Below are 26,631 nucleotides of genomic sequence, written 5' to 3'. Positions count from 1 at the left end.
TTAAGATGCACCTGTATAGCTCTTGCTACTGAATCAACATCAACAGGGAGATAATAGTAATAATCAATCATGTTTTTAGATAATTTCTTTCAAAGGATAAAGCTCAAATCCTTCTATATTTTTCTTAAAGTTAACAACTCAAGTAAAGAGTCTGTGTTGGAAATCTTTCATTCATTCCATCTAAATACAATATTGTTCTAAAACAGTCCATGTATAGAGTGCAATGAATATATTTACTAAATATTAATCAAAGAATCAAGATTACTTTTGCTAGGGACTGCTTTCATCTATGGATTAATACACATTTTAAACACTGCAATGCACTGATTTTAGTGAGATTTGTCGAGTGAATAATCCCCAGACTTGTTCATCCTTCATGGATTGTTTTGAAATCAAATGTAATGTGAAATGAAACTCACATTGTTTGGAGTCAGGTGTAACCTTCTCCATGAGAGCGATGAAGTTGAGCAGGAACTCAGTGTTGTTGTTGGACAGTTCAAGATCATTGCAATACTCCCTAAAGAACAGGCAAAGCATGAAAACTTAGAGAATGAGGTTAAAAATAAATACTTACACTCTGCATCACTTGTCTTTTATTGAAGGACACACAACATGGAGTGAGACGAATGAACCCGTACACACTTTATTTGATGCTGACGTGAGCAGCATGCAAGCATGCATACCATAAAGCTTATATTTCCAATACTGCAAGTAGATTGCACTGCAGAGGAGAGCACAGGCTTGACAAGAAAAGTGTTTCAGAACTAAAGCTGTGGCTGGAGACCACAATAGTTTTAGAACAAAATGGCCCATGCAGTAGACTTCAGCCTTCTAGTGTTTTTGCAATACAAGCATGCAGCACCACATTAGCAGCATGCAAAAGTCTGAAGTGTCTTCTGCACTTTTATGTAACCGGAGTAACTAAGAGAAGATCATTAGCAAATTAATGAATAAACAATAAATGTCTTGATGAACTTTTTCTTATAACAATCCAATTTTAAAAAAATGTCACTGTAAGTGACAAACTTAGAACAAAACGAATTTTTTAATTTGTTTTTGTACAAATTGTGCAATTTCACATAAAAGTTATTATAAGCAGGTGACAGACATGAAATTACAAAAGTTGCATTGATGAAAAGATATACTGTGCATCAAACGATGTGAAGACAGAACACAAAACTGATGACTATCAACCACAGCAAGCATCGACACACATGGCTACCTGGGAGCAATGAATACATGTCCTTCAGATTCAAAACTGTTTGGCAGCAGTGATTCAAAATCTGCAATAGAAAGGGGAGATTATCTAGGAAGAGCAGTGGGCAGAGCAGTGGGGAGCTGTGGGTAAACAGCAGCTGTTCTTCAGAGGTGCAGGGACGCAGAAGGGACTTTACCATAGCAACACTGAGGTATCATGGGAACACTAGCGTTAGCCAATATGGTGCCTAAAGCTGAACCTGACTCTAAATGTACGACTGCTTTAGTTCACAAGCACTCACGCCTTTTGTTTGACTTTTTGTTACTTTGTCAATAAAAAATTTCTGATTACTTTTGGTTTCATTCTGACACTTTTTGGATGTCTGAGAACTGACTAGCCGGTTTGTCAGGAAGCAAGTTCTCAGACAGTTTGCCCACAGTGAGTGCTTTTAGATCAGGCAGGCATCAACATGGCCAACTATTGCAGGGGGGGGTGGGTGAAGGTCCTGATGGAAGTGGTCACCCCTCAGACTGGCATGGGAGAGGACTCAGAGAGACACATAATCGGAGGAAATGCATTGCATTGTGAAGGGCATGTTGAAGGGCAACTTCAGTTGATGTATCATAAATAAAACAGAACACACAGTATCAACCATCATTAAGCTTCCACAGATGAGTTTACCGAGAATTCAACATGTTATTTTCTCATTAAATCAGGACCTGCAACTGTGTCCGGAGGTGGAATTAAACATTCATTTCGACAGCTAAAATAGAGTGTGCCCAGGTAGTTTTCCGCCCACAATGTCATGCACATCCGGGGTCAGGTTTATTGAGGAAGTGTTGAGCCGTACCCTTGGCAGTCTGAGGGGTGAGGAGGGAGGGGAAACAAGCTGATGGAGACAGGGAGTACAGAGGGACGACATAGGAGTCGGGTGCTGTGCTGAGTGGCACGGTGACACCTGACAACATGGGAGGACCTGGAAGGGCAGGACACAGCTCAGCCCTGTAGGGTGAGTCTGCACGCTGCAATGCTTCCTGCTCTAGATGAGATATTACAGCAGCTAACAAACCACAACTGTTAAAAGTGTTTGTTACATGGCGAATGGTAAACCTATACAGTAGTTACATTAATTCATTATAACCACAAGAAAGCCCTATAACAGAATATACATGTCGATATAATTAGATCTCACACAGAAATGATTTGTGTGTCTATGTGTAAACATTTCAATATTATGAAAATGTTGCAGAAAACATCTAATATTCGTTTACTGTGTGTAGAGCTCAGGGCGCTCATGAAGCCAGAACACTAGAAAGAGGTATATTTGGAAAATAAAAAAACTTCACTAAATATCTGTCAATACCTGAGCCCTAGTCTAAGAAGTGGTTCAAACATTTATGAACTAGTGACACTGTAAGAAAAAGACAGAAACAGAGAGACAAGAGTGAAAGAACAAGGAAAAGAGAGAAATGATGGTGAGGGATAAGAAGAACACAGAGAGAAAGAGAAAGGACACAACTCATTTGAAGCTTTCTACAGAAGAAAAGGGGACTGATGTGGGGGGAACAAAAGACAAGTTTTAACAGAAAACGTAAATATCTGTCGTCCATGGGTGCAGTACACATTTGTTTCTTTTTTGTTTGTCTCTAGAGCAGCGGCTATGTGGGAGGGAGGGTGAAGTTGGGGACTGGAGGAGCCATTGTGAGAGGATGTGGGATCTGAGCTGCAGCAAGAGGGTGAAGAGGAAGAAGAAAAGAGGGGGAGAAGAGGGACTGGGGCAGGAAAAAGCGGGACAGGAACAGAGGCAAGCAGGCTGGGACAGGTGAGGGAAGGAAGGGGGCAGCAGGAGGAGGTTTAGGACGAGAGGTGAGGGAAGGAGGAGGAAGCGGTAGGGAGGAGGTAGAGGTAGGGTACGTGGACCAATATGGAGTATACTTGCCCTTGGTGTATGACACTGTGTGGATCCGTCAGAGAAGGAGTGAGCAAGAAAAGAAACAGGGGATTGGGTGGGAAGGGGGGATCACAGACAATATTTTATTCAATTACTGTTTGAATAAAAATATTGTTTTCTTGAAAGAAAGAAACCAATTAAAGTCAAACAAGACAGGAGAGAAAAGAAATGAAGAGCAAACATCTTATTTGCAAGAGCAAACCAGGAAACAGAAAAACAACGTAAAAAAGGAAAACAGGGTAATCCCAGAAATGAAAAACAGTGAAGACAAAACCAGTAATTGTGTGAAATAATCATGGCAGAACAAAAAAAAAGAAAAATAAATCAAAAGCACTAGGAAAAGAAGGGGAGACCTGGGTCTGGATAAAGAAAGAATGAAAGAGACAACATATGTCCCCATTCAGACCCACAAAAACCCAAACTCCCACAGTTGACAAGCCAGTATTCCCGGCCATGTGGGAGTTTATCAATTGAATGATTCCAAAGCTGATAAACATCTCACAGAGTCTAACAGAAAAAATTAAAACCACACACATAACAGAAGGAAAATTCCCCAAATCATAAAACTCATCATAAGGAGTGAAAAGCATGCATGTTTTCACACTTTTTCAGAACATCCAATACTTTGAACACAGACGCTTCAGAATCATTACTTGGTGGAGAAGAGGCGAGAGCATTTGGCAAAAAAAATAATAGCACAAAGGTCACCATTATTTTCACCTGAGTAACACAGTAAAACCACAGCTTTCACCTTTCTGTCAGTTCAGTTATTTTTTTCTTCAGCCAGTGTGAAGAAAAAACATCACCATTTTACAGCACAGCATGAAGACAAGAGGGAACAGGGGCAGAGGAGGAGTCGGGGGACCCGTATGATCCTGCCTATCAGAGAGCGTACAGAAGAGGGAAAGGGGAGCAGAGGGACAGGGGGGAGGCGACTTCGCTTGGACACTCCCTATGATGATGTTGTAGACCCGCGACAAAGGACTAAATTGGATCGTAAGGTCATATTAGGGCTAGCGAGAAGAAAAGAGAGGGAGAAAGACAGAGAAGGAGGGACAGAGAGTGGATGGTGCTGGGTACTCCCAGTACTTACACTGCACCTGAAGGATCTGGTCACTCAGGTTGGCCTTGATGTGGTTCTCACTATATGTGGGCAATACCAACCCTAGACTGAGGTGACAAGGCAGAAAATCAGGAACATTGTATCCAAACATATTGTAACTGCCATGGCTCATACCCATAAAAGCAGGAACTTACTTAAAACCAGATTTAAAGTATCCTAAACAGTTAATAAATTATTATATCTAAGTATTATGCTAAAGGAAATGGGGTCTCATTCATCTCATTGCGGGAGACTTTTTTTTTAAACTCAAGGCAGTAGGTTATTCAGACAAGAAAACAGCAGAGACTTGCAAGCACAAACATGAACACGGAGCCAGGGCAGCTTTGAGAGCAAAAAAATACATTATAGGTCATTATTGAAAATAATGACATCAAGAAAAGCACTCTTCACTCGCATTTAACTTGAAAGGTGGAAGCATGCAAACATCCCTCCCAGTCTGAAAGGGATATACATTGTATGCTGCATCCAGTTCAAAGCTCATTTAGAAATTGCCTGAAAGGTGCCATGATATAAACCTGATATGATGCTGAAAAATCATGTCATTATATGCCAATGGCTGAATTATCCTTTTAGGTTTAATTTTTACTTTTGTTCTTAAGCAGATTTCAAAGACTGTACTTTTCCAATCTTACTTGAGTAACTTTACTTTGACTGTTGCAGATAACAACGGTAACACATTCAGCTTCTCAAATTAACTATCATTTGAATATGAACCCAACTGTAAAGAGAAAGTCTCACATGGATTAGCCAATCAGGACCAATTTTTATTATGCCAGCAGGTGTAATAGAAATTACAAATCAGGCTCTTGATGGATGGCTAGAAATCAAACTGTAAGTGTCGAAGATAAAACATGTATTGGGATTAATAAGCTTTTCTATTTAATTGGTGCTGGAAATTTTATGGAGGGAAAAACAGCTCTTTACTTTAGGTAAATCAGCAGGATTGATACATTTGGTCCACTTATATCCATATATCCACTGTGATATATGGTTGCTAAAGGCCACAAAGCACTGCTTCTTCATAGGTTACAGCTGTAATCCACAAATCATTTGGTTCAAAATGGACGAAATCAAGAGAATCAAAGTAAAATTTCACTCACAGGTTCTAGCTGTGCAATCTTTGGTTTGAATGTCAGGTGAGGCATGTTTGGTTTTAAACCTACCTATAATCTGTACCATCCACAGGAGTCCATGTGTATGTCCGCATGGCTTCATCAATGTACCGCTGTGGGGCGAGCACAAAAAGACTGTAATAAATGACACTGTCACATGTTCAGCACATCACGCTTTACGTAATTAGAGGTAAATGAAAGATAGTAAACATACTGAGAAATTCTGATTCATTACAACACCATTCAGGAAGATGCAACTTTGGATTATGATTGTATCTCACAAACTGATGACTTGCCTCATCAACTGACTTAATGAGTGTCTTGATTTTTCTTTGCCCCGATTTGCCATCAATCATCTGTCGACGGATCTGGAAAGCAAGTGAGAGAGGTAGTGATGTGAGAGGGCACGCTGACACACAGAAATGGGAAACATATGAAAAATAAAAAGATGAACGGTTACATATATGAAATGTACAAGCTAGCGGCAATGTTTCAGGGAAAGTGCTTTCACCTCCTCCTTGTTGCTGTCCTCCAGTTCTGCATCCAGGAAGTCCAGAGTGACAGGCTCCCTGAAGTTAATGATCTGAAAAGAAAGAGGATACAGGGGAAGATGGTGGAGAAGGGCAAACATCAGTCCACAGGAATATGGTCCACATTAAGCTTCAGAATCAGAAGCAGGAAACTAATTAGATGCAGGAAGGAGCGCAGAGTTGGGCCTACCCTGGGCCGTAGGTTAGGATGCAGCAGTACGTAACCATTTGGGTCGATGGCAAAGGTGTAGCCATTAGCTCCAAGCTGTATAGAAACAGAGTGATTGAGGAACTCATTCAGTAATTGTTCATGAGAAAAGTGACATGTGAGTGTCCAAAATGCTCACTCTGTATGTTGGCGTCTTCTTTTTTATTTCGTTGATTGCAACGTCTACGCCCATAACTCCCAGGATGAGCTGATTCTGTATGAAGCAGACAAAGTAGTTAGATCATCCACAGCCTCTGAAAATCAATGGAAGCTGTGCTGTGAGCATGCACAGAAGATCCCTGTGCCATCTCTGACTCATCACTCTGTGTGCAACCTGAATCTATCTCAAACAGAGCATGTTAGCATCATGGCTTTAAGTGTGCTGGCTTAAAGTGTGCATTTATAAGCTCAGAGCAAATACTTTGCTCAATGACACAGAAGCCTGAACGTATCTCTGCTCTGCGGATGTTAGTGGATTCTAAAGATGACTTGTTGTGATGTCTGTTGTCACCTCAGGGTGGAGGTGTTGCCTCAGAGAGCTGCAGCTGAGAGATGCGATTACAAATGATTGATGATGGTGAATAATAGAAAAGAGACTCAAGATATAAGCTGAAACATCTATGAATAGATGACTTTACAGCCTTACCCACTATTTATATGTAAGTCATATTGCTTGCTGTGTAGTTGAATGTATGTTTGCTATTTTCATCTGCTGTTTTTTATTTTGTGCTACACAGCTTTTACCCGAGAGCTTCCACTATCTGCAGTGAGGTTGAAGACTGGCATCGTCCCAGAGATGACGAGGCCCAAACCCTAAAAAAATGACATCAGAAATATCCATAATCAGAAATGTTTTGTAGATTTTAAGGATTTTTTTAGATGCACCGTACAATCACAGTTGTAACAAAATAATCAGCAACTCTGGCTTGAAAACATTTTTTATATTCAACATTGATTCTAATTAGGGCAAAAACATGCCGGTCTTTCAGAAAAATATATCATTATAATATCAGTCAAAAGTTTGGACATGCTTAAAGGTTCCTTTTAAATGAAAAGTCAAAACTTTTTATTTCTACTTAACATAGCAAATATAACAAATTGCTATCAGGGAGAAACTTAGATTTGGTCAAATTCAAAGGTTCAAGAATTAAAAAAAAAAAATCAACAAAAGTCGCATGATTTATTGACATTAAATAGCAGAACATGTAAACAATAAAGACCAAAGCAGGTTTGGTCACAGAAGAAATATAAACTAATACAAGAAATGTAGTGATATGCTTTCAAATTCCCACTCACCAGTGCATCCTGGTAGACGTTTGTCCACTGCGCCTGCTTGGCTTTCGGCCCAGCTAGCACCATAGGACGGCCCAGGACATCCAGGTACTCCTGCAAAAGCAAAATTACATGTAGTGCTATGGCCACACACAGTAAACACACATAATCTAAGAGACATTTATAGCGCTTGTTATGCAGTGGCATTAAAGGCAGAGAGCTCGAAAAGCTTTCCAACATTCATCTGTCATAAAACTACAAGTCCCTGACCGGCCTCGTCTCTATCACCACATAAACCAGCGGGCCACCAGCTACAGCATCCTGGTCCTGCCGAGCTATAAAGCTTCCAGTCCTGAGCCACTCAGGGCCGTTTTTCATCATCATGAAGGGGCTATTAAAAACACATTAAGGGTGTCAATGGCACAATGTGCAAACACACCATTTCCCAGAGGCTCCACTGCCAATGCTGGCACTGTCAGTGTCCCACAGTGATTGTGAATAGAGGTGAGGGGTTAAGTCTACTAGTTATACATCATATTTGCTATATTCTTCTGTTTTCAGGAACCACCTTACCAAACAGCTCAGATGTCTTTTGCTGTAGACAATCTATTTATCCAGGTAATTTTGGATATGGTATGTAATTGGTAAAATTACTACATGAGTGACCTCAGGAGAGTAAGAAATGTAATGTATGTGAGGACAATAACAATGTTTTAATACTGAAAGATATCATTAATATTAATATTAATATATTATATTATTTGTATACTTCAATTAATCTTTTACAAAGTTCTAAGTCAAAAAGTCAAAGGACTATTTTTAAGTATCAAGACAGCATAAATGGGGGAAAAAAGGGGTCAGCACAAAAATGTACATGTTTTATGGAGGTTAAAGATTAATTTTACAAACATTTGCAGCTCTGAAGTAAGGACACAATTCCATAATTTTAGAAAATGAAAATATTAAAAATATCCAACCGTCGCCACCACCTACTCTTGATACATAAAGGGGTGCCCTGCACAGGAACCCAGCTTTTTTGTATCACGAGACCGTTGTGTTTTCTATCATCTTAACAGTTAGGTGCTGACAAGCGTAACCTATTCTATTATTAGCTCAATAAAAGTCCAGTTTAATGCGCCACAGGGAGATATTCCATCAGGACGGTGACAGCCAGACCTTTTCATGGGATATAGGGGGAAATTTTCCGCCTAGCTAGAACAATCTAGGAGGCATAACGAGTCAGCAACCAGAGACATGTGGTACAAAGGAAGCAGAGCCATATAGACTTCAGCAGCATCGGTGTGTGTTGATTAAATGCTTTCGCCTCCGTGAGTATCATAGCAACCATGATGGCTGAGGGTAAATTCCACGGTGTGGTCTCTCTGAAGAGCAACATCAAAACTAAAGCCTGGACAGTTATTGTTGCTCCACTGATACAGTTGACTTAATTGACTTAATAAATCAATAAAAAACAAAACTTTACCGAACTACAACATATTTTCAAAACTATTCCTGGAGTCCTATACAAATGGAACTCAAGACGGTACTTCTCACATTTTTGCCATCTGCAGTCCATCTGTTATTTGAATGTTGCCTTCTTATCAAAGCCAGACTATGTGATGAGTGTGTGATATTGAAGGGTAGAATACGGTTAAATAACATAAGGCCTCAATGTGTCTTCTGGGCCAATACAAAGCGGTTTAGTCACCCACCTTCAGAAAACCTATTAGAGTAAGTGGCAGTTCTCAGAATATAAATATGCCAGAGTTAATGGAACAGCTGACAGTCTATTCTGGGGCTTGATCGCTCACCGGGGCTGTGAGGGGGTGGGGGGGGGTTGTTGGCAGAGGAGAGGGGAGAAGAAAGGAGGCGGACGAGGAGTGTGCTGTAGCTCCCCCTCCACTGAACAACTGAGTCAATTTCTGCTGCTGGAATGAGGTTATCCCAAGGGCCTCTCAAAGCTTGTTGTGCCTCAAGCGAATGTGGCAGTGGGGCGAAGGGGGCTGAGTATGTGAGGACGATGAAGTTGTGTTTGTGTGGGCACATGCAACAGACAGAAATGCATGTGTGTGAAAGAGAAAACACATGGAAACCTTTACATTTCTTGGCTTCCAGATCCAGCCCATGTAAATGTCTGTCACTTTCAATCTAAAGTCATTCCAGCTGTGCTGTCTTCTGTCCTGTTATCATGAAGTTCAACTCCAAATGCAGCTTTTGTTCCTAACACTGGTTTTAGACTGCCCTCCACTGGATAAGGAGCCTTCAGACTTCAGAGGGAATTTGGAAGTGGTAGAAGTAACAATCTTTACCTAAAAAATGGACAACCGAGGCCTGTGGTTGAGCCAAATGATAGGGGGACTGGGATTGGGTCTAAATCTGAGTCATTGGGTGTTGATTCTTTGTACAGGCCTGTCATTGGACAAGTCAATGCCGCTTCCACTTCTGCTGCCAGTGTTATAACGTTTCCAAAATCTACATAGAATATACCTTTGAAAGGTACTTTAATTTAATGGTTGTAAAATCAAAAAATATTTGCAATTTTACAGACAAGTCCTTGCATGAATGCCCACCATTTCCACCAAACAAGCAATCCCCCAAACACTTCTTTACGAGGACATTATGAATGCATTCTGGGATTAGTTTCACACTGTAACACTGCATGAAAAATAGGCTTTTTGTCAGTAAACAACACTGTAAACTGTCATGTAAGTCCATGTCAACAACTGTTAACATTAATTTGTAGGCAGCACAGAAAACCACCAGCATCTGAAGAGTTTTTATCTCAAGCAATTTTACAATCTGTAGCTCCATAACAGAAAAGCAGGATCAGCAGAGTTACAATGCGGCTCAACTGGTGTAATTAGAAGTATTGTTGAAGTACACAACAAGGATGTGCCTTGTATGCAATGCCCACAGCAATGGTAATTCATGGAATGCTAATAATTAATGATAAAAAAGAAAAGTAAAACAAAAAAAAGACATGAAACGGTTTTACAACTTTTTAAGACTAGAATTCAAGTATTTTTAAATCAGAATAATAAAAAACAAAAAACATCTATATTCACAGCAACCTATGGACTGTTGGTTGATATATTTTTTAAACTAGTGTTCAAAAAGGAGTCTACTTTTTGATCAGAGTATTAAATAGTTGTTAATTTAAAAAGAAAGGCCTTTTAGTCAGTTGACAAGCTATGTGCTTGCCTTCAACAGTAGCCACAGAAATACCATTATGTTAAAAAAATGACTAAATTATCAATGATTAGATGTCCCATTTGCAAATATATATCAGATATATTAATGTTGGAATGTTTCAAGCTCATTGTGCTTACTTTCTCTCTACCCCTTAGATCTCAACCACTGTGTAGAGTTTCATGACAGCCACCATTTTCACTGTCTTGCTTAAATTCACAAAGGATGTGTACACTACACATCCTGAAGCTATCTGCTCAGCATGGAGATATGATGTTGGGTATCAGGTGTATGTTGCCTGTGAGCTCCAAACTTGTAGTGGCTTTCCATAAAAATGTCTGTCTTTATGGGCTGAAGTGAAGAAATGGTGGCAATAACATCTTTGGTGTTATGCAGTCCACCTATTTTACACAAAATCTGCTTAGTCCATCTATGGAGTAAGTCACAATCTGATATGTTTCCCTTTTGCAAAGCATTGTATTTGAGGGATGCTATTTACAGTTTCATAATTTAAATAATTGTTATTTTCAATATTATCACTGATGCTTACCCAAGCCATTATTATAATGACACAGATTGACAGACAGTGACAGATAGATAATAATGGAATTTTTCTAGGTGATTTCATCCAGTGCTGAAGTGAGGTCCTATCGAGGTGTTTCACTGCCATTAAGATGCTAATTAAAGTCGTTCACACACCTCCGGCAATCAGTACTTCAGACAAATTAATGGCACAGACAAACGTGGTTTTGATAGGCTGCAAACAATCGTTAACTGTCGGAAATTACAAAGGTTTGCGGGCATTCACAGCGCTGAACATTTGGCTTTTCACACAGTGTACCAGTGTGTTTGGTCTCATGAAATACAAAAAGGCTGTTTTCTTCTTTCTTTTTTCACCAGTGCCAGATGAAACAATAGATGTAGTTAGACTGTTCTGTGTAGTGCTTTTGAGACGGTTCCTGCAGCAAAAAACTATGAAGGAATATCTAAAGTCACCAATTTCTGTGGATTCGTAAAAGTGTAATCATTAGCTTTTGCACACTCCATACATTGTATCTTACCTGGGTGTTGATTCTGATAGCTCCAATCGATGGAATTTCAAAGTAGTAACCTGAAGATTAAGAAGAGACAATCAATATTCTATTCCAACAGAAACCATGTCTGTAACACATTCTTATTTTATTTACAATAATTTAACAGTGTGTACATTAGTGATACATCTGTAGGCTGAAGTCTTATCTCTTCATGTTACTATTAGGTACGTGCAATAGCATCAACGCCATCCGATGATGCAGGGCCACGCAGACATGGCAGCGCTTGTGGCCACTGACCCCCCCCTACACTTGTGGTTGTGCTGCAGGATGTAAATGCGGAGGCTCATTGAGAATTCTGAGCCCCAGGCAGTGCTGCTGCTGATTAGGAATGGAGGAGAATGACCGACTGGGTCAATAACCAAGCCGCTTCACAAGTTAATAAAGCCATGAGTGTTTATACAAAGAGCTACGAAATGGAGGCAGCATCCCCAGAATGTTAAAAAGCGGAGGCAACTTTCATTATTTTGATACATTATGCATTTTTTCACAGTGGTTGGTGTCGAAATTTCCCATCACTGTCTCATTTATTAGCACACGAGAGCATGCAGACACTTGAACACTCGTGTGTACATCCTCACACATCTTTGCACACTGAGTCTATAATTCACAGAGCAGTGGTTTGTCTCAGGGCTTTAGTGCCTATGAAGTGGCATTTGTGATTTCTTAGCAAAGCACCACAAAAGGTTAAGAGAGGACAATGTAGGCAGTAACTAAAAAGTAGGACGGATGCAGATTATGAACAGAAATTTGAAACTTTCTTTTCTTTTAAATATCAATAAAATTCCAGGGTATTTATTTGGTTCAAACAGAGTGTAAAATATGATCTATGATAAATAGTAACATAACAAATAGCAAGTTACATATTACTAACTAAATGTAGAATCTTTATAATGAGAAAAAACCCATTACTGTGCGTTTCACTTTAAAGTCGACCAATGCACTTTCCATTCAGACTCCAGAAAGCCTGTTCAGCTAATTAATAGGGGAACCCGATATCACTTTTCTTGTTGACGGCATTGTGATATTTTTTAGATATTTCATTCCAGCGTCAGATTAAAACCAACTCTTTTGTGGAAGCATTAGGATGTCCATCATGGCAAATCACAACTGCTGCTTTTATCCTCCATTTCACCTGCTACTTTGTTTTGTGTTTTGTATTTTGTTATACTGTTTGGGAGCTCAGACAAATGATCTCATAGTCCTCAGTTACAGACAAGTTTTATTCTGAAGCTCAAGTGAGACACCAGCAAGCATCTCCAAATGGTACAGTGGTGTTTACAACTATACATGTGGGTGTTTGCTCCCTTGAGATGTCTGCATGTGGCGGGTGAAGGGTTGAGGCCTGGAAGTGTCAGGGAGCGAGCTCTGCTGGAGTGAGATACCAAAGAGTAGTAAGTTGTGAAGATATGAGAGGACAGCTCCATTGAGGCTGGTGTGTCAACACTATTGTGTAATGCTGGCATAGACTTTAGTACCATGGTAATCACTACATTTGTGAACAGCAGAGAGCATGTTGGCACAGAGGCATAATCCTGGACTTTCCCCTGCCTGTCAGGGAGATGGCATGGTAATCATGCTGCTACCAGACTTCTCCTGCTAATTAATAACAACTTCTGGGGAGATACTTCTGAAGCACTTGGCTCCACTGGCAATAAGCTAATCAGCAGACAGCTAAAGTCCTCATACAGGAGCGGATTCTGATAAACACAGAGGAACAATATTAAATCGACTCATAAAAGTCAGGATGAGAGGTTGGGTATGGATTAAATAGAAAATGGTGCAAAAAGTGAACACAGCAACAACAGTGGGGTTGTGTACAAATGAGCTAAGTCAAGATGAGATCCGTGCAGATTAAATAGCAAACGGGAAGATGAGCTGAGTCATCTAGCCCGTCACACTGTTAGTCAGAGGCAGAACTGCCTCTCTGTTAGCTTATTTTTCAGTGCTGTGACTGCATCAAACTAATAAACTGATTTCAGCACCACATGAAGTATGACGGTTATCATTAACATTAATCTACAATACTCGAAGTAAGTCAACACCAGAGTGACAGCAGGGTTTTGTTTTGGTTTTTTTTTCTGACTGAAAGCTTCCTATCTTCACCTCTGATGGAACACCACCTCTGTGCTAGTATTGGGATGTGTATTCTGTTTAGCTCTAGCACCTGTAGATCACTGCAGCAAGGTTTGCCTTTGAACTTCTGGAAGCCACAAATGCCATAATATAAAAGGCTAGTTTATAAGTAATAAGACACCAAACACAACAGAACAGGAACGACCATGGACAATATAAAAAAAATGGTAAAATGCTTCAAAAAAGTTAATTATACTTATTTTCAGCCAAAGCTTATAGAAATTAGACTGTTTAATTAAAAAAAAAGAAAGTTTGGGCTAGCTGAACAATACAATAAACAAATAGAAAATAAGTGAGTACACCTTCCTTTAGAGAGATTCTATACTTTTATTTTCATATTATATTAATGTTCGCCTTTATTTTTGATGACACATTTCATCCTCATTGGTATAGATAATAGCGGTTTATAAAGGGATGTTCTGATATTCGTCATGGATGATTCTTTTCAGCTGTTCTCTGCTGGAGGCCTTTCCTCGCTCTACCTTCCACTTTGAAATAGTCCACAGGCGTTCTGTTGGATTCAAGTCAGGGATTACTTGGCCAAATCCCAGTTTGTTGTTTTTCTTCTTCAGAAACTTGTGTGATTGTTGAAGTGCGTTTGTTATCACTGCTTTTTTGGAGAATTCCTTCTAAATCAAGACAGTGAGAAATATTTCTTTCACTATCTAATTATCCATTCATGATACCATCTATAAATGTCATCGTCCCAACATCTTTTTTGGTTTGGTTTAATTTGATCAAAGGCTTTTTTTCTTAAACTTGAAGGTTATGTTGTTGATTCCATGGCATGTAGAGTTGCCTCATAGGAAGTCACATGTTCAGTCTGACCTTTATAGCCACAGTCATGTTACTTGTGAACGTGAGCCCTTTCACAGGGACAGCTTTGGTGCTGCTGATGCTGAGTCAGCATTAGGCAGGATGATCTCGAAAAGGATAATTGATGGATTTATTCATCAATTTTGTATCAAGGCTGAAGAATAAGCAGCAACCTGAATTGGATTAAGTGGGTATAGAAAATGGATGGTTTTGAACATATAAACTATTACTAAAAAAATCCTTGAAAAATAAAAGATCACGTAACATTCTGTAACGCAGAGTTAATCAGTGGACAACCAGACAATCAGAGTTCTCTCTCTCACTGACAGGCCCAATGCTGATTCAACATTTTTTGATATGCCAAAAAAGGCGTCAGTGAGGTTTGACAGAGCCAACGGTGCCTTACACTTCAAAAAGATGAAGGAGACAGCTGTTTACTGACAGCTAACTGTCAGCTTGGTGTATAAAGCCCTTAAGTCTCTTGCCAATGTCAACTTTATGGTGCTAAACATTGTCAGACTCTGTCTTTCAGCTCTATGACTTTCAACCAAATGAGACGACTTGTGCTGTCTATTGACTGGGAGTTTTCAACAAATGCATATTTATTATTTCTGATACTCATTCATCATTCTTTTGTGGAGATTTGAGAGATCGCATTTCCCAATTTCCAAGTAGTGTTTGATAATGTAAGCATTGTTACTATTAATTTAATGATGCACTATATTTTTTAGGAGTATGCAGATGTTTGATGAAAATGTGTCTATTGACAACATTTGGAACATTCACAGTTTTTTATTGAAGTAAACTGATTTGTGAACATGGGACAGAGATCACACAATGCAAACCCCATCATCATAGTTGCTTCCCTTTCATTTTTTTAAAAACATTTCATCTTAAAACATAAATCCTAAAAAGGTCTCCTTACCTTTATTAGCACACGCTATCCACTGCAAAGGGGTGACATCATAATTATGCTGGCCAACAGAAAAGGTGAAAACTCGCACCTGATTGAGGACAAAGAGAAAAGACAAGAGATTAATCAAATGAAAGAAAAAAAGAGAAATCAAAACTTCCAAAAACCAAACTTCCTCTGCCACCATTACTTCAGCAAAAAATGACATTCCTTCTGGATGGCTATATTTTCAACTTCACATACTTATCATGATAAACGATTTTGTTTAGGCTCATACAACTATCTCCAAGTGCAAGACAGCAGTGACAGAGCTGTTAAACTGCAGATTATTCCACCATCAGCTGGATAGTAGTGCTTATCAGAATCAATATTAGAAGAGCTGGTAAGTGGAGGATTGTAAGTGTAAAAGTGACAACAAATAATGAACAAATAAACAAACTAGTGGATTACTGGCTGTATCATCATAGACTCTGATGATAAAAAGGCTAATTAGTCAGCGGGTCAGAGCTGGTAACACAGGAAGCTAAACAACAAAAGAGAAAGCAGCGGAAAGAAAAACAGAAACAGAGACGGGAAAATAGTTGAAGAAAGACCAACGAGATTAATCAAAAAATAAAAAAAAGCCACACAAAAGTGGAAGTGAAGAAAGCTTGGAAAGGACACAGTGTGCACAGATTGGACTGCTTGGCATGTCTGGCAGTCTGTCGAGCACAACTGCCTGTGCTATAATGAGACAATGTCAACAGAAAACAGAGGAAACTGGAAGGAAAAAGGGACTCCTACATGCATGATTTCTTGGCTGGCAGAATCAATGAACAGATAACAGTATTATGGAGACACACTCACTGTTTTGTTTGGCCAGTTGTACTTTTCAAAGATGTCCTGTGCACGATCCTCCCCTCCATCTGTAAACATCATTATCATCTTATTGCAGTTGGCCCTTGGGGCACTGCTCTCCTGTGGCAAACGAGAAGGAGAACAACAAAGATAGAAAGAAGGTGCAGACTCGGGTTACAGAAAATGCAAAAATAAGAGACAATGATGCTGGAGCACAATTTCAAGTGTTAAAGAAGCAGAACTTCAGTCTGTTTACACATCATGACCCTGATCCCTTCCTACCATTACTCGTTTATTTTTTATAGAAACTATTTAAGCATTTAAGAAATGCTACAACACTTTAACGTTGTTGAGGAGGCTGGGACTCTTACTGAAATCTGTTCCTCTTTGTGTACACATTCAGATACTATTATTTTTTTTATCTTCTTTCCTTCATGTTGTTGCAACAGAGCCATGTAATCCCATCTTATCTTTCATTTTTAGAACTTCATCATTCCTTTATAGATTTCTTGGTTGGCAGGCACATCAGCTTCATCATATTTGCATACATTTAGGATTAAACCTCAAGTATAAAATATTAACTAGTATTAGATTTGGCTGCTTCCCCTCCTTCACTGCACGGCAGTTGATTTTGATATGCAGGCCAGCAGCATGCCAAACTGATAAGATTCTAATAAAGATAAAAAAAAAACATTAACTACAAATTTTTATTGTGCTTCTGCCACCAATCATTTATGTGTGTCTGCTGCAGACAGCGAATATAGAGGCTTTTTTTAATTTCTCATTCTGCCAAACAAAAGGGAGGATACTTGGCTCTATGCCTCCAAGCCCACCAGAGGAATATAAAGCGTCTGTGGCTGATCTCCTCTGAGCTACGCTCATCAATCATCCCATCAGAGCCCATTAGGGTGGCAGTCTCCTAAAATGCGCAGCAGCATACGGAGCTGAGGCAGCACCTGTTTCGGGAGCATGTGTATGTTGCTGCTGACAGACCTCACCTCTGGAGCTGGCTGCTGCAAACGCTAACATCACTTCATCACAACAGCAGTTCTAATCAGACTAACCATAAAAAATGACACCCCTCTAAAGAAAAAATGTCTTATGCAAACCTGAAAACCTCCCCTTGTGTTATCACAGTAAATTCAGTAAGATTAATTGAATTAGACATCAATACTGGCCCCAGAAAAAAAAACAATGCACTCTAGGATGTTTTTTTCCCCGAGAAGCTTGTTGTCTCTTACATTGAGAAGCTGCTCAAAGGCAAACGTGAAGCCAGATTTGTAATCCGTTGTTCCTTTAGCTTGCATATGCATGACAGCTTCCTTGAAGATCTTCTTGTTACGAACGTTGGCTTGGACCAAAGTCCTGAAGCATGGAACAACGGCATCGGCCTTTTCATTGAACTGAAAGAGGACATAAGAGGACACACATCAGTGAATATACCATGTAAAAAAATACCCCCAAATTTGCCAAATTAAAACTGTCCAACTGAGTGTCTCTGTTTTTCTTATGTGATAAGTGTGTGTAGTTGGTGGAGGCAGGATTCAGACGTGGGTGTGTGCAGATGCAAGCTGCCCTGCTACTCTCCGGTTGGCAGTAAACACCGGTAATTACAACTTTCCCCACAAAGAACAGGTGCACCTGAAACGCCAGAGCAATACACTGAACGGAAACCCAGCCAAGGTAATATAATCTGTTTCATCTCATCCACCAAATTAGTCTAAAATTGTGTATGCACGTGTCCATGTGCATACACAGCGCATGTTTGTGTGTGTGTAGCATACATATCTCCTCTTGTGAGCAGTGTCTAAGCACTTTCACGACATTAGCAACAATGTCTGAAACGGCATGTTTCAAATGTGGTTTCCACTTGAAGGTCAGCTTGAGAATCCACTGACATTTCCAGGACAGTCAGATGTAAAACGTTAAGTATGAGAAGAGCTGACATTTCCCATGTGAGGTGGTGTTGTCTCATATTTGAAACTACAAATAAATCAAACACTCTAAAGTATTCAAATTCCACATTATCAAAGTGTTGCTTTCTCATATGTTAGGAAATACAGAAGCTGTGAAACAAGATTAAGAAAATATCAAGTGGGTGATATCTTTCATCTATCGGATGAATAGCTGTAGTATATATCGTAACTAATTATACCGTCATTAGATGTGAGGCCATGGTTTGTCATGAAGAAATACAAAGTACTGAAGCAGGTAGACACAGATGATGGGGTTTATTGACAGTTCTGATCATTTTTTTGTTGTTAATGTGTTTATGTTAGCAAATAACTCACGGCAGGTTTCTGTAAGCTACATTGTGGTGACAATCAGATGTGTTCCTACCCAGATTACCATGCTCATTTCTTGCGCTAAGAGCTGGGATTTAAGGGCATACAGTGGCTAAAAGCAATGGATTATGAAGGATTACTGAAGAGAGTCTACAAACAAAGCCGCCGCACGAAGCAAGTGGACACGTTTGTGTGTGTGGTGTGTGTAAGCGGCAGCGAGTGTTATCTGTCCGGCAAAATAGAAAAATATTAATATTCCCCTGTAAATTAGTCTCAGCGTAATACTTGGCGATCAGCAGAGTGAAAGACACATGGACAACAGTGATGCAGGAAGAGCAAATACACTGTAATGTGGGAGGTGCATTGTTTTCACTACAAGCAAACAACTGGGAGTGGAAGGAGCCCACTGTGCCGCTTACGGACTCCCTGCTTGATTACCAGCTGCTTAATGAAAACAACAAATATCTATATTAATATTGCTTTCAGGAGCAATTGATATCATTAATCACAAATCACGATCTGCAAGCTTCCACTTACCCTGGCCACATTCACATAGTCATCATCTGAAAGAGTGTCAAGCATCTCAATTACGGAGGTTTTCATGAGCTTCAGAGTGAGTCCGCTGACACTTCCACTCCTACAGAAAAGAAGCAAAGAGAAGTGTGAAGAGAGAGTTTCATTAATGTTGTTATTCAGTTTTTCTGCTTCTGTCCACATTTGAAGCAATAATGCACCAGCTTAACTACTTCATTCGCCATCAAATTTGATGGTAATAAAAGTGCCATTAGCCAGTAAAAAAAGATTGAGGCCTTTTTTGGGTAAAATGGCAGTCAACATTGCAGTGGAGAAATATGCAATGTTCAGTATGCACGTAATTTATTTCCATATTATCCCCATGTCATCCAAATGCCAGTCCCTAACCCTCTGCAGTGCCTCCGCGTCCCCCCCAGCCAACAAGTATGAAGACCGCTGATCTAATTCAACATGGCTCTACACATTAAGGACTTAAATAAACCAGGGTGCAAAACTTGAAGTCCGGAAAATGAGCATCTATCCTATTGTTACAACTTTAGCCTTTTCTTAGACCAACAGGTGGCACTAGTGTCCTTTGAAGGAGAGGTCTAGTCTAAACAGGAGGGGACTGAAAATGGAGTGAGATACTTACACGTCTACAATGATGACCATGTCCTTTGGAGACGATGCACCTTGAATATACCTACAAAAAAGAGGCAAAGAATAGGCTTTAATTTGCTCACATAATCTGGGAAAACTGCACTAAAGAAAGACGCCAAAGTCAGGATGAGCTGAGCCATAATAATATGGAGCAACCATGGCTGAGCCCACTTAAGCTACAGAATGCTGAAAAGGCTTATGTGCTTAGGAGAGTTAATAAGTTGTTATATACTTCAGTGTTGGCTACAGCTGCTGTTGGCTGACTTCGACATAGATAGTCCTCTTTACTGAATAACACCACCAACTCTGAATAATTATTGCACAAGCCAAAGTAATTGCTAGTTGATGGTCTGAGTATATAACAACACATTTAGTACAATGTTCTGCACTGAACTGCAAACGCCTCTAAATAATGCACAAGCATCACTGTAGAGATGGCCCTTGTAATTGGTCTAAAAGGCATGAAAAATAAAAACATCTTTCATAGTGTCATCAGACGATCAAAACAATTTCTATACAGGTATTACTTGTTTTCTTACAAAGGCTCAATTTGAAGCGTTTTTTTGCGAGGAAGCGTGTTTAATATTCATACAAATTATATGATTAATCCTACAAAATTAGTTAATTCCTTGTCTCTGTTTTGAAATTGCTGTCATAGGTACGATACACTTTGCTAAAGACCTGTTTCAGCTGTTTCTTCATTTAATTTCAGGATAATTAAAAAAAAAAAGTCACATTTTCATTGATTGTTACTAATTGTTGCTGAAACCCATTGAAATTTTGTTTTCTTTCATCAGAATATGTTGTCAGTAAGTTAAGATTTTCTATTTCCAACATTACAGAGTGGGTTTAGAGAATAAATGGATGAATCAAATTATCAAACTTACCAAAACTCTTTGCTGTTTAGAAATAATCTACTTGACCCTGCCTCCCTGAATGGTTAGGATAATAATTATTTCAAACACACATAATTTTGTTTTATTGAATGTTTTATTGAACTATAATTGTATGTTTGAATTCAAAGATAATACATGACCAATGAAAGACGCAATCTTTTATCCCAGTAGTCACAAGATGTGACTAATACATTTTCATATGCCTTTTATCTTGTAACTTGAATTTTACTTGTCAAGGAGCACCCTGAGTACTGTTAACATGTGCTGTGAAGAGCCTGTGCTGACCTAAGTAATTTAGTTAAATATCTGATGCAAGTAGCAGGTGTTCTGTTCCCTTCAAGATTCATCAGTTGGGTGTCAGATACATTATTTAGTATGCTGAACCCTTTGTTTGGGCAAAGCAACTCCTGAGATAGTGCTGTTGTGGGTGTTTCTGCTACAGACACAACTGAACTGGCCAGCCAGATAACTTGTGTCCTGGAAGAGGCTCACACATAACATCTGCCTGATGTTGATAGAGGATGACATACAGAAGGAAACCAAAATATCCCCTCAGTCTCCTCCAGTGGCAATTAAATTCACATTTTCCACTGTTACTAAGAGAGTTTAGATTGATGGACAGTTCAGGCCTTTTTCCATGGCTCACTGAGATGGGGAGGGGTGTCTCAAATGTGAGCATTAGTTTGACATTCTGAGGAGTGAGCAGGCAAGCAGTTAGCAGCCGTCTCAGGCTGAGTAATCATCAGGGGTCTCTTTCTGCTGATTATCAGACGTTGTGCTGAGTGTGGAGGAAAGCCAGCTGCCTGTGGGCCAAAGAGCCTCTTTTCTTATGTTCGGCCAAGCTGATATGGAGGTAGAGCAACGGGGCCCCAGTGGGCTTCGCCACTGCCACGAGCCTCAGTGCTCCCACTCATTGGCAGGCGCCACTCCATAATGGATAATGACCTCTGACCCGTGTTAAAGTGACATCTCTCAGCACACTGCCTGGGCTGCTCGGATCTGTATTTCTTTAGACACACCCTGGGCCCCATTTTGCTGAAAATTCAGATAAAACAGGAACTGATTCACAAGAGGTCGATTAACTGAGCAAACCCAGAGTGAATATAGGCAAAATGTACGTGTGTGTGTATGCGAGAGAGAAGGAGGAAAGAGAATCCAATTATTTTCAATAATAAAGAATGCCACATCAAAGGTAGAACTTGCACAGCCCTCCACAACTGGGTGGTGAAGGAAATCAGGTCTGGAACCATGAGGCAGAGAGGCATGCATGACTTTTATCAATTTAATTACTGAAATCTTAATTTGAGGCGGTGAGGGAGAGGAGGAGTGAGCCAAGACTCCACACAGCAGGGGCTGCTTCATTTTGAACAGACAGGGTTTGTGAAAGTGATCACTGATGCAGGACCGAAGCTCAGTCAGAATGTGGCCCACGTCTCAACTCCCTCAGGCTCATGGACGGAGTTGTCTCGTCTGGAGATTGAAGGAGGGTCATTTGGTGACAGCTGATGCTCACAGACCAACTGCAGGATTTCATTAACTTCTGTGGTCAGTCCATTTCTCATCAAAGAGAATGGTCCTTTAATGGGACTTCAAGTTATTTTGAAGGGGCAAAATGTTAATCATAAGGCAATACAGACACTTTTACTCAGCCATTACAGGTCATCTTCAGCTGCACGAATGTAAAATCTTCCAATAGTGAACTGTGCAAGCTTTAGTCCTAAAATATGCTGAGAAATATTACTTTCAAGCAGACCATTTCTCTGCAGCTGTGAAAGAGGCAACATTGATCAGCAGTAATGGGGTTTAAGAAGAATGTGTGAGCAGTTATGGAGTAAGGAAGAGTTACACGCGAGTCAGGATGGAGCTGGAGCTATAGTGCTGCCATGGCTGATCTTCCAGCCAGATTGTCTTGATGTATCAGCACCACTCTTTTTCTCTTCTTCCATCGCCTGAAGTATGACTGAGTTTTGTCTCTGCAACTGAGCAGAGAACGTCAGGATCAGAGGGAATGGGATGGAGTCAAGGATTTTCAGTCTCTGGGCTGATAACGCTGTTATGATAGATAGAAATCGTGAATTGAGACTGGTATCAGTGCATAATTCTCCACATTTTGCCTCATGGATCCAGATGTGTTGTTTCTGCATGGATTCCAGTCAGTAATTACCTCTCAGATTCTGCCCACTGATGCCATTCTTTCCCTGTCATTACCCAGTTTCCTGCATGCCAAGGCCAGGTGACAAGCAGATGGGCCTGGCTGGTGCTGAACAGAGTCCCGTTGCCCATTCTGCCCCCATGACAGAAGCAACCACCAACAGACACAACATTGTAGCCAATGGGTTCTCTGTCCATTCACAACAAGTTATGAAGAACATCTTACTACTAACAGGGAACCAATGATTTGATTGACATTATCTTATTTCAGATGTCACAATTAAATTTTACACAATTAATGTGTCGGCTCTTATATTTTCTGATCAGCCTATTAAAGAGGAAAAACAAGAGCCATCCAAGATTTGGGTGAATATTTAAATATATTTAAATATTTAAATATTTATATTTATAAAAAAATCTTGGGTCCAGATCTGGACTGACATCATAAATTAATCAGTTCGAAGTTAGACCTTGCTCTACCTCTGGTAGACCTTTCATATAACAAACTAATCACATACCGGTAACTTCCTTGGCTGAGGTAATTTATGAGAAAGCTAAATGGCAAAGAATATAAAACAACATATCACACCAATCTGATGTGTGGAGAGGCAACGCTGGAGATCAAACCAATAATCTTGTGGCTGAGAGACAAGTGCTTTACGAGCTGAGTTAAAGGTCTTCTGATGCCATCAGCCTTTATACTTGACAAAAATCTCTATATAGGACAAATGGTGTGAGCTGTATCTGGAGGCAACAGTAAACTGCAAATATATTGTTAAGCACTAAATTGAAGCACATGTCTGTCCATGTTTGTATCCTCTTGTATTGCCATAAATACCAGAGACAGCAATATGTATCGTGTATGTCATGATATAAATGTGTTCAAATCATCACAAATATTTGTATGACAATAACTGTGATCAAGATAAAGCCTGATATGTGCATGCTGTTGATGTGTGTGTTTCACACTGAGGTGAAATAGGGTATTACTCCAGGTAAGAATAGATTAAAACAGCAACATTCACCGGCACCCCACCCTTAATACCCCCCCTACCCCCCAAAAGACATCTAAAAGAAACACATTATACAAGCAGTGAACACTACATTTTCTGCATCGCGGTGATTGTATTTTGCTCTTTTTGTAACAGTCTAATATAGGAGTCTCATTGGAATTCATGAAATAGTTTTATCATGGCATAGTGCTGTAAAATAAATCAATACATTAACGGTGCCGGTGGGCTCACTCTCTCAGGAGATTGTGTTTATGCACCCTGACCCACTTTCCAAAGTGTTGTGCATCACATTTAAATAGGAGAAATTATCTAGAACATACATTTCAGAAACATGCAATAGGTGCATGTAATATGATGCGTAGAGTTGCTTGGTTTTATGTGATCACAGCAAAAGCTTACTATTGTGTGTATTAGCAGTAGTCCACAGTGTGTTCCACTGTTTTTCTAATATGAGCTGTGCTTATTGGCCACGTTGTGCTGTTCTTATATATAATTACAGCTATGTATATGGTACTTTTTCCTTTGTGTGAATGTTCCTCACAGGGAGAACTCTGATACACATGCATCATGTACGGAAGATGTGAGGAGAGTAACTATAGAATAATGGGGAACTGAATACACTACAAAGAGAGTGCTAGTATGTGTGTGTGTGTGGATTTGTGTTGTGCTGATGGGCTTATTATTTTATGGACTGCTGCTCTCTTAGTGCTCCTGTGGATGTGGCAGGCGAATAAAGATTGAATTAAGATAAAAGTATAGAAGGACGGTGCCCAGAGAGGCTGCAGGAGACATAGATTTTGTCTGCTGCTTATTTATTCCACGTTGTGGTGATTATTGGAAGTGTCTGTGCCGAAATTCCCATTTTCATATTTTTGATGAGGCCCAAGAATACGCTGAATTTTGGCTCAAGTCTTCCTCCATTTCTCTTTGTGATAATAAGTCAAGCACATGTTGGTAACGACACGTACAACAATTCTGATGCACCTTTACAATTTGATATTCCTCTGCTCAAACTTGTGTCACCTTCAGCAACAACAACAGCCCTGTCTTTCGATTCAGCTTCCATCTGAAGCGGGGTAAAGAAAATGACAGGAGGAAAAAGCTCAGGGCTGTGGATATTGGTAATAACGTTTGAGGCAGCCACAGCTTCAAGAACTTACCAGCAATCATAATATTTATAACGAGGTTCGATTGACTTTTTGAAGAAATCAATATGTGATATAGCCAACATGCTGTTGTGAACCTGGGAGGTAATGGGATCTTTGCAATGCTTGGCTAACAGGACTCCATGCCTGTCTGTGGTTATTCCTCTCTTCGCCCTTTCCCTCTTCTTTGCCTGCGCGTACCCTCCACTTTGCTTCCTCTGATGAAATGAGCAGACGTTATAATAGACAAATGTTAATAATTAATGTCAGAGCGATTGGAGACAATTAGGTGTGTTGACTGGACCATTAATTTTCCTGAGGGTGTTGGTGGGGGAGCAGAAGGGGAAAAACTCATCTGTAGAGGGAGGCAGCCCACTGATTTCTTTCTTTTTTCTTTTTTGGTTTGGAGGACCACCTGCGTAACTCTAGCACAGTCAACCACGTTACTGTCAAACCGTCCCAGTTAAAGCACAAGTCTATTATACGACAAACTGACAAGGGATTGTGTCCGCTGTATCCTCTATGCCTAGAAAATGACATATTTGACTAAGGAAGCCGTCTTAGAGACTTAAGTCAGTCCAGATGCAACTGAAACACGATCCTGTGATTAGATCTATATATGTCGCTTGCTTTCCTGGCATTTGCAAAGCTGTGTGTCTGTCTTGCATATTGTTGTATGTGATCTAAGGAATCTGTTAGTTTCATGGAAGGGAAAGAGCTTGTTGGTTACTGTACACATGTGAATGACCCATTTTTTCTCATAAAATCTTTTGTAAATTCTAGTCTGAAAGATGTGTGGAATCAATAAGCTGTGATTTGTTGTAATCGACTGATAATATTGCTGGGCTGTGAAGAAAGTTACAGAAAAAAATAAATGTAAATTTATTTTAAGTTTTTAATGTGGGATGAGCACAAATCTGCCCGTGTTGATCTGAGAGTAGGCCATTTAGGGTCTGACCTAACATAGACGGACTGACATATTTAATGAAAATTAAATATGTTAATATAAATGAATGAAAATAAGTTGAAAAACTAGCCACTGTTTTCCAAGTAGCAGCTTATTGCTTCATATAAATACAAACTTAAAATTTAGTAAAGGGATTGACTTGGTTAAGTGATGATAGGCTATGAAAGACTTTGATGTGTTTCAGCTAGAAACCCATCACCAAAGTGGACATGCCTCTGCCATAGGAACAATTTATCCAGGTGGTTAAATCTAAAACACATCTAAAAACTCCCTTTTAAAAACACACATATACATGATAACTGCAGTGTAATTAAAGTGTAGATTTCATTACAGAAAAAGGGAGGGACACATCTGTATCCCTTATGTAACTGCTTATGTTGTTATTTGTGCTATTGTCCCTGTGACAGATGCTCATATCTACTGCTGTCACAGAGGCACACATGAAAGTCTTACCTAACCCCAGCACTCTGTTTTTGTAAAATGCGCGATTGGCTGACCTCTCCAGAGAATGTCAGTCAGGGCGACAGCATGTTAGGCTATAATCACACAAGTCTGACCTGACACATCATGACACTGGCTTCCATGGCCCCGCCACTCTGCTCCGCTTTGGCACAAGTTGCTAAGC

General features: G+C 39.8%; 1 protein-coding gene across 6 annotated transcripts in view; it reads right to left on the bottom strand.

Moving 5' to 3' along the window:
• The window catches only part of cacna2d2a (calcium channel, voltage-dependent, alpha 2/delta subunit 2a), a 138,900-nt gene that overhangs the window by 9,065 nt on the left and 103,204 nt on the right, over positions 1 to 26,631 (bottom strand). For 4 of the 6 annotated variants that reach the window (XM_072381975.1, XM_072381976.1, XM_072381979.1 and 1 more), the window contains 17 exons: positions 19,827 to 19,877; positions 19,199 to 19,298; positions 17,618 to 17,779; positions 16,386 to 16,496; positions 15,552 to 15,630; positions 11,645 to 11,694; positions 7,419 to 7,508; positions 6,867 to 6,935; positions 6,262 to 6,336; positions 6,105 to 6,179; positions 5,896 to 5,967; positions 5,681 to 5,752; positions 5,436 to 5,497; positions 4,243 to 4,319; positions 3,138 to 3,152; positions 1,223 to 1,283; positions 420 to 517 (listed from right to left, as the gene is read on the bottom strand). In XM_072381975.1, coding sequence (XP_072238076.1) covers positions 420 to 517; positions 1,223 to 1,283; positions 3,138 to 3,152; positions 4,243 to 4,319; positions 5,436 to 5,497; positions 5,681 to 5,752; positions 5,896 to 5,967; positions 6,105 to 6,179; positions 6,262 to 6,336; positions 6,867 to 6,935; positions 7,419 to 7,508; positions 11,645 to 11,694; positions 15,552 to 15,630; positions 16,386 to 16,496; positions 17,618 to 17,779; positions 19,199 to 19,298; positions 19,827 to 19,877 — 1,319 coding nt within the window. The remainder of the gene's footprint in view (positions 1 to 419; positions 518 to 1,222; positions 1,284 to 3,137; positions 3,153 to 4,242; positions 4,320 to 5,435; positions 5,498 to 5,680; positions 5,753 to 5,895; positions 5,968 to 6,104; positions 6,180 to 6,261; positions 6,337 to 6,866; positions 6,936 to 7,418; positions 7,509 to 11,644; positions 11,695 to 15,551; positions 15,631 to 16,385; positions 16,497 to 17,617; positions 17,780 to 19,198; positions 19,299 to 19,826; positions 19,878 to 26,631) is intronic. The other 2 variants (XM_072381977.1, XM_072381978.1) reach the window with 1 other exon arrangement.

This window comes from Leuresthes tenuis, unplaced genomic scaffold (genome assembly GCF_036924035.1).
Source record: "Leuresthes tenuis unplaced genomic scaffold, fLeuTen1.0.hap1 SCAF_3, whole genome shotgun sequence".
Classification (NCBI taxonomy): domain Eukaryota; kingdom Metazoa; phylum Chordata; class Actinopteri; order Atheriniformes; family Atherinopsidae; genus Leuresthes; species Leuresthes tenuis.
The sequence above is the reverse complement of the archived record's forward strand: the minus strand, read 5'-3'. Positions and strand labels throughout refer to the sequence as shown.